The following is an 8,993-nucleotide window of genomic DNA, read 5'->3' on the forward strand; positions in this document are numbered from 1 at the left end:
GTACTATTGGTTTGACAAACCCAAATGGAGTCGGCCTGGTTTCCGTGTCACATAGCGCCGTTTACACATGACCATACTTATACAAACTGGCTATGTAGTGTTAGACATAGCTACCGGGGCATGTTGTGGGCAGAAGGGGAGCCACAATGGTTCATTGGGCGTGGGAAATGGATGCACGCAGCACAGACAGTCAAGGCTTCACTGTAGCTTAGTATAATTACATCATTTACATACATATATACTTATATCATAATTACAAGTGTTACTCGTGATTACTCATAACTGTTTTCTCGAAACGCGTGAAACTCACCAACTCTAGTAGTTGACCCGTTTTAAACTGCTTTTAGGTATACCAAAGTTGGAATAATTTGGTGACTAGCTACGTGAAACAAGGTGTGGTTGATGCTATGTGAATAGAAGCAAAGATGCTAGTAGTAATATTAATTAGTTTAACGAACTAGTTCTGTTTGTATCGCCTAGAATGTAAAACGATAATAGAACAATGTAATGTAATATATTGTAAATTAGTTTGTAATGTTTCTTTATAAACAATGTGGTTGATACCAGAGGTGTCTGTTACATTCCCGTTTTACGCTTCCGCATTATGCTAGTTGGGGTGTGACAACAAGCCAACAAACCCAAGCATTACAACACAAATCAAGAATCTCGATCTTCAAATATTTGGTTCATGACACTCTCTCACCATCATAACAATGCACGTCCATGTGCATCACATGTCGTCCTATACAGATGTGCAAGACTTAGACGATGTGATCTTCCCCTATGCCATGCATGTCTGAAGGGAAAGCTCGCCATCCCATATTAGCTCGCAAGTCGAAGCTATGCGCTTTGAGAATGATTCACTCTAATAAATGGGACGCCTGGTAGTTCAGCAAAAATGTGAGTTAACCGTGTCGGTTAATTATGCCTTCGGATTATGTGACGTTGACTTTCTCCAAGTTAGCAGGCTTCATAACAGGTTACGGCTCTGCTACACCGTAAAACTTTCAACACAAACACGGTTCCTTCACTGACATTGGACTCGAGGCGGCGCTCACGATCCCATAATTGCGGCGTACAAAAACCATTTGATCTTCTCCCACCACCATTGCATAACTCATCCTTGACATTTTGAAGCTCTTTTTGGTTGAGTGCACACGTTCCAACGTATCCGAGGTTCAACCTGATCTGATACCACTAGTCAAGAATCTATTTTCTCAGACTCCGTGTAGCGCCCGAAGGCCAGCCAATCGGTCCGCTTATGATTAGGGTTTGCTGGTTTCGTTGGCCTTGGGCTTATCAGGCGAGCGGCAACAGCTCGCTACCAACGATGCATTCGTCGTGCAAGCATGACTAGGTATGTACGTCTCCTTTCCCGCTGAGGCCATGCCCGATTAAGTTCAGAACGAACCAACAAATCCAAGCATTACAACACAAATCAAGCATCCTGACCTTCAAATATATGGTCCGTGACATACTGCCAAAAATAACAACCTCTTTTTTCCTTTTTTTTTCTCTAATGTTCTTGAAGGAAATAATATATATAATTTTTCTTGTCATCTTGTGTCACACAAGATCTCGATTAGTTCTTTTCAGGTTTGTATCTGCTTCCTCGTGATCTTGTTCCTCAAATCTTCATGCTCGATATTCTTTACCATTGTTCTTCATTGATAGCCTAGCCCCACTTTGATATCAATTGTTAAAAATCAGGCCACAAACTCAAACGCAAAACACACATCTGAACAACTCGTATGACTCTTTTCAGCATTATTACAAAAAAATGATAACTACACAAAATACAATGGCCGCACACCTCTGTTTATACTAACCTTAACTTGTTTCCTACTCCAACTTAAATTCCTAATACTCAAAACACATACTAAAATAAACTTTATACTTTATCTCTAATTCTAACAATTATCTTCAAACTCTTTATTTGATTCACCCCATGTGTTTCTCGGTTGTTCATACTTAACCTTCGCCTCTATATGTGAAATGAAGATCATATCTTTGACGAACTGCATCAGTACATAAGTGGCGCTTTATTTATTTTGAGAAGGAAACTAGTAGTTTTAAAGGTTATATTCACTAGTTATGTATTTATCAGTTAGGTAAAGAGATTTTGAGCAGAGCGTTTCGTATAATTTCAAGCTCTAGCCGAACCAAGTCGAATTCGGTCAGTTTGTACTCTATTGAGAGGTCAGGAATATCCCCAACTAATTATCTTTTATTTAAACGAATATTTACATGTAAAAATGAAATATTCTGTTTATGAAAATGAGAGGTGGAAATTGGAACTTGTTTAAAACCAAGAGCCCAGTATGATAACCTTCTTAATTATGGGCCTGAACTGGGTCTAAGAAGCCCAAAATGGTCATGTGTAAACAATTAGTTTGGACCTATACGGTCGCAGCTCGCACCAAACTGGTATTATCAACTTGATTTTTAGATCAATTGAGGTTCGGGCTGGGTTGGGTCAACTAGAATCATTTTGTGACTTGTCTTATATTAAGTCTACATATTTTAAGTGCTCTACTACAAACATTATTATTTATAATAATATGCAGCAAAAAGTTACCTGCTTTATTCTAGTTACCAAGTACTTCAACAAGACTAAACATATAAACAAGGAAACAAAGAAACAAGATTAAACCAAAAGGACAGTAAAAATTAAAAATAAATAAATAAATCATGATTTAACAATAACAACTTTGCAGCTTAAACCAAAATATAAAAATATTAAAAGAATAATATTTTTCAGCATGTGTATGTATTACAAAAGATTAAACATCCAAACCAAACATAAAAAATAATAAACGAAAATTAAACACTAATAATTTTCTGGCAAGTAATTAGAAAGACCAAAAAAGAAAAATAACATGAAGAAGACAAGTAGTTACATGCAGGATGCTTGGGATGGACTTTACATTTTACGCACATAAAATAGTGGTTCATTGAAAAATGAATGCGGTGTTATAGGGCTAGGGTGCTCGTGATATCCCTCAACCGGTGAAGTGCAATTTTATGTATTGTATACATCAAAACTTTAACACTGCATTCTCGGGTTTAAAATACAAAGAAAAGAAATGATAAGACTGGATAGGGGAAGAAATGAAAAGAAATTATATATTTAAAAGACATTCTCGAGTTAAAATAAAAAAAATAGAAAAGAAAGTATTAATTACATTCTTGAGTTAGATAGGAAGGAAAAAATAGGGAAAAAAATTGTAACTTTACAATTATGTCCTCATTATTAAGTTAGATAGGAAGGAAAATATAGGGTAAATTAGTAATATTGTACATGGCTGTAAACTTTCTTTCCGAATCAGGCCATATTTGACTGGAAAGTTTTGGAGGAAAAAAGCCATAACTTTTCTTTCCATTCTCTTTATTTTCCTTTAATGAAAAAACTCAAGAATGAGAAAAAAAAATTTTCTTATCTTTTCTTTTACAAACCCTTAAATAAAAAACTCGCAGAGTAAGATCCTTCATCTTCATATAACAAAACTCATTTTTAATATGCTAAACAAAATTTTTGGGTTACCCATGAATTTTTCTTTTAAATTTGTCACTCGGAGAAGAATAAAACCAGAAATCGTAAGTTGTTGGATTGGTAAGGCATTGAATTATGGTGTTGGATGTCTTATATTCAAATCTTGCCTTCACGTAAATTAGTTTTTGATTTTTATTTTCTATTATCTTTTTTTCATTCTTTAATTAACTTGCATAATTAACTAACCATTTAACTGCACAAGTTATAATATATGGGTCTTATTTTTCGTTTAGTGTCCGACGCAATGCTGGCTTGGGCATCACACAATTCCAAAAAAAAAACAAAGACAACGAACCAAACACGTTTCGATACTCTTTCGTTGGGTGTTATCACGAGAAAGAAAGTTCTTCGCCTAGTTATTATTTAGTTTTGAACTTTGATTTATTTTAGTTGAGTTTCGAATAAGTCTCTAGATTGATATTATAAAATTCCAATATAAGTTTTCGTTGCGGTTAATAAAGTTATGTTTTAAGAAAAGAATCGTGTAAATCCAACGATAAATAACAAATTAGGGTTCTAGTTTGCAATTATAAAATTCCTATATAAGTTTTCGTTACGGTTAATAAAGTTATGTGTTAAGAAAAGAATCGTGTATAAATCTAACGATAAATAACTAGTTGGGGTTCTAGTTTGCAATTATAAAATTCCTATATAAGGTTTTGTTGCGGTTAATAAAGTTATGTTTTAAGAAAAGAATCGTGTAAATCTAACGATAAATAACTAGTTAGGGTTCCAGTTTGCAATTATAAAATTCCTAGAAATAAGTTTTCGTTGTGGTTGATAAAGTTATATTTTAAGAAAAAAATCTTGTAAATCCAACGATAAATAACTAACACCCTAATGATAAATAACTTAATTTATAACATCAAAACGATCAAAATCAATACAAAATACAACTTCAAAAGCAAAATACACAAGAATAATGTAGAGTTACAACACCACCCTTCATGTGATAAATAGATATTAAAAAGCATTTTCTTGGCTGATCGATCATGACATAAATAATAATCATCACACTTTAGGCATGTCTCCACCTCTCCTTTTAAAAGCAAAAAAGAAAAAAATCTCGACTAGAATGACACACCATGCACGCTTTGCTTTCCCCTTTTAACATACATAGTACCTTCCACTTTCAAACATTCCCATTTGATTGAGACAACAAAGGTTGCACAATCGACGACCTTGGCAGATCGTTGTCGGCATTCAGTTGCGGCTTCTCTAGCAACATAAACTTCCTCTCTTCGCTCTTTCCCCACAACACCATGTACAATCCGGTTATAATCAACACTGCCCCAATAATCCTGCACCGTCAATATTTCATATCACTTTTCATTCGTGTTTTTTCTTATATGGCACATATATAGAGAGACGAGTTTTTTTCATTAAAACTAGACGAATACCATTAATATTAACATACCCTCCCAAGTAGAACTCTTCGCCTAGAGCAACCGAAGCCATGAGAGCAACAACAAGAGTCTGGACCGGTTGATACAAGGCTACGAAAACCGGACCGCCTTTTTGTATGCACCATATTTGTACCGCAAAGGCTATCCCTGATGCGACTACTCCCTGCACTCAAAAGATGTAAATTTAACCACCCGTATACGTATATGAAGTAATTTTTTATAGGGGTAAAAATCGGGTTGGTAAAATTTGGGGCTAGGATTTGAGTCGGGTCAGAAATTGAACCTTTCTTAAAAATTATCTAGTAGAAGAATTATTAGCATGAACAAGCAAAAATAAACAAGATATATAATCAAGTAAAAGAAAAGAAAAAAAACTTTAAAAACCAAGTATATAAATATTTTGAATATTGTAAGGTTGTAATATTTAATTTTTATGTCTATTACTCTCCTACCTGGGTGGCTGCACTCTCCTACCTGGGTGGCTGCGCTTTGTTGATACTTGATAGTTCAAAAAGTAATAATAATAATAATAATAATAAAAAATTAGAGATCCACTTACAGCGTAAAACACGCTAAAGAGCTCGGAGCCGGTATGAATGAGCCAAGCATTGAGGTCTCGCTCCATAAACGCTGCTAATACAATAAACTGCAGTATTCCAAAGAAACACTGGTATGATGTGAAGGAAAGACGTGCAGGGTACTTTTTCAACACGGGGGCCTGCAAGACAAGCCACCCTGACCATGACAAACAATGGCCGATCAAGTACAAGCACCCAAGTGTCCAGCTCTTTCCATTGGCATCTCCCAATGACTTCAACACTGGAGACATCTCCCTGATACTGTTTAGAGACGGTGACGGGCTGTATATTGTTGGTCCCTTGTATAGAGTGATTACTGACGCTCCCGAGATGCAAAATAGGGTTCCGAAGACTTTTGATAAGCCGTCTTTTCTGTCCAGTCTCACTTTCTCTATCCTGAGATTATGAAATGTTAAACTATGTGTACTGGTTTAACTAAAAAATAAAAACGTGACTGCCAAGTTAGTGTCATGCCACATAGCCATCGAGGCTTTGATTAGTAACTTTTCCATACAAAAACTTGTAATGGTTTAACTTAAAATACAATTATTATTTGATTTTTTTTTAAATTTTTTTATATTGAAATGTGGGCTTATGGATGAGATTGGGAGCTTGCCGGAGGATCGCTGCCATGAGAAAGGTTATGGCGGGGACGGAGTTTTGTATGGCGGAGGCAAACGTTGGCGAAGTGTTGTCTAGACCCAACAAGTAGAAACCTTGGTTTGCAGTGATCCTGTAGAAGAATTAGACACAGAAAGTTAAAAGTTATTGCAAAAACTTGAATGGAATAAGCTTTCATGTCACGATGTGAGAACACACAAACAAAATTAACAATTAATTCAAATTTTAAATTTCAAAGTAAGATTGATATAATATAATGATGTAATTCATCTCTTTTAAACTAAATAACTAAAAAGAAGAAAACTCTTTTGATTGATCCTTTACATATATATAATATAGTATGTTACCATAAACATATACTATATATAAATATCTAGGTTGCATTTAGGTTATACTATATATGTACACAAAATTAGAAATGGTTTGTGAACACAATAGTTTAATGGTTTTATTTATATAAAAGTTATATAATTTAAAATATTATATATTGATAAAAAAGTTAAGCCATTGGGATTTAAATCTCGGAATAATATATGTTTATTATTTCTTGAAGCAGCCAAACGCCTTCCTGCCCAACTACGCTTTATGCAGGCGGATTATTTTCGTATAGTTTAATAATAAGTAATTATTACGATTTAATTACACATAAAAATCATTTTCTAGCTTTTATCTCATTTATATTTAGGGACTTATTTATATTTAATAGTCTTGAAATCATACTTGCAACATCCACTAGCTTTGTCTAGTGATAAAGGTGTATGACTTTCAACCAAATGATTGTGGGTTCTAGTCTTATTTGATGTATTAAGATAAAATAAGGTGAAAAAAAGTTAGTTGTTTAAAAAAAAAGGAATCATACCCGACGATTGCAAGGAGGAAGAACTGGATCAGAAAATTAAGATTAATCGGTGGGCGCTCCTTCCTGATCATTAAAACATAATTTCAATTTAATTCAGATCATACGACTTGAAAATATTATTCGTTAAGAAAATTAAAGGCACCAACTTTTCAAGAAAATAAGCGAATGGGACGAGGAGGATGAAGGCAAGGATGTTGCGGTAAACGGGGAAAACAATCTTAGAGATGCCCATATTAAGGGCAGCTCTAGATACGACATGAAAACCAGCATAACCAAACTGTAACGCTAGCATGGCCAGGTGCAATTGCACCCTCTCCGGAAACCATCCAAGAATTTTTTGCGTGGCGGTGACGCCACCAATTCCACCGCCAACATCCGCCATTGATCGAGTATTGAGTTATGTAAAACACTACAAGAGGGGAAGGGAGCAAGTGATGGTGATCGAGTGAAGAGAGTAGGGTGTTAAGGGGAGTTATATAGTGTATGGACCAAAGCCTATGTCCTTGTTGGAACAACACATGTGGGTCCATAAGCTAAGCATGCACACTGAAATTATTAAATCGACCAGATATTAACAATTTATAAAATTAGTTATTATAAGCTATGGTGTATAGTTGTATACTTTGCTTGTAGAGTTAATGAGTATATTATAGAATTCTGTCATAATCATAGTTGAGAAATACCACCATTTGGTCCATTTCATTATCAAATCAGTTTTGAGTTTGTAACTTTGAAAGTAGCATAAGCTTTTGTACATCTACTTAACGGCGGAGATTTGTATTAATTTAACTGATTACGTCGTCAAGAGATAACAACGTGATTAATTGGTTTTAGTTATGATATATCAGACAGTTATGTAACTCTATAATCGTATCCCCATCTCTCCCAAACTCCCACCATGTATATAAGACCATGCGTAGTGGGGCGCCCCCCCCCAACACCAATGCGCTCCCAAAGCGTCGGAAACACCCGCCCCCGGGACAGTTTGGAAAGAGGGGGGGGGGGGAAGCTCTACCCACAAAGCGTCAGAAGTGGGAAAATGGTAGAAGTTGATTGGTTGTTGGTTTATTTGTTTTTTTAATAAAACAATAATAATAATAATAATAATAATAATAATAATAATAATAATAATAAGTTAATGATTGGAAGAGACTCTAATCACTACACCCCTTTTTGTCAAAGAATAATAATAAGTTAATGATTGGAAGAGACTCTAACCACTACACCCCTTTTTGTCATAGAGCCCCTATAATGACGTAGCGTCACATGACATAAAACGTTCATATAGAGACTTCATCCACTACAAACGGGGCTAACAACTTGCACAACCTATAAATATGTGATTCACACGTTTTTTTTTCTTGTTCAAAACTAGCTTTGTAATAAATGCTCCATATATATTATGTTAAGCTTTTTAATATTAGGTTGAATCCATAACATAAACAAAAGCTCTTAATTCTGAAATAAATAATTTCCACATTAATTGAAAAAATTATCATTCTCAAAAATAAAGTTTTTATTTAAAATGGCATGTGTTTCTTTCAACTTATAAAGAAGTTGATCAAACTTCAACACTCCACAAGTTAAGGAAAGAACACATCTTCGACTTTGCTCATCAGAAAAGTAGGTGATGAATCAAGCATAGTCAAGCACACTACTCAGTACATTAAGGATAATAATTATAATTAGTTTAACCAATTCTCAGTATCATAATAAATTATCTTGCCAAATCAGTTGTGTTACTACATTATCTAGACATCTTAACCACTATGATTTGGTCCATGAGAGTAGTCGTTAGTGTGTATATTAGCTATAAAACCAACGACCTAAACGATTATTCCCTCACAACATGGCAAACGTATGTGATTGTTTCTTAGTATAGATTACATTTATTATCATCAAATCAAATCAATTTAAATCTATATATAAGCTAGGCCAACAAGTTCCCTATTTGATGATGACAAAATACTTATTAT

General features: G+C 34.5%; 1 protein-coding gene across 1 annotated transcript; it reads right to left on the bottom strand.

The window, feature by feature from the left end:
• Positions 1 to 4,414: 4,414 nt before the first annotated feature.
• On the bottom strand, positions 4,415 to 7,437 carry LOC143634091 (protein WALLS ARE THIN 1-like). The gene is made up of 6 exons (XM_077102261.1): positions 7,164 to 7,437; positions 7,018 to 7,080; positions 6,154 to 6,270; positions 5,519 to 5,933; positions 4,971 to 5,122; positions 4,415 to 4,854 (listed from the first exon to the last, which is right to left on the bottom strand). The coding sequence occupies exons 1-6, from the start codon at positions 7,397 to 7,399 to the stop codon at positions 4,686 to 4,688; spliced, it is 1,152 nt and encodes a 383-aa protein (XP_076958376.1). The 5' UTR covers positions 7,400 to 7,437; the 3' UTR covers positions 4,415 to 4,685.
• Positions 7,438 to 8,993: the final 1,556 nt, after the last annotated feature.

The sequence above is a fragment of the Bidens hawaiensis genome, unplaced genomic scaffold, assembly GCF_021521415.1.
Source record: "Bidens hawaiensis isolate Kalapana, Puna unplaced genomic scaffold, B.hawaiensis_p1.1 tig00006990_1, whole genome shotgun sequence".
In the NCBI taxonomy this organism is placed as follows: Eukaryota; Viridiplantae; Streptophyta; class Magnoliopsida; order Asterales; family Asteraceae; genus Bidens; species Bidens hawaiensis.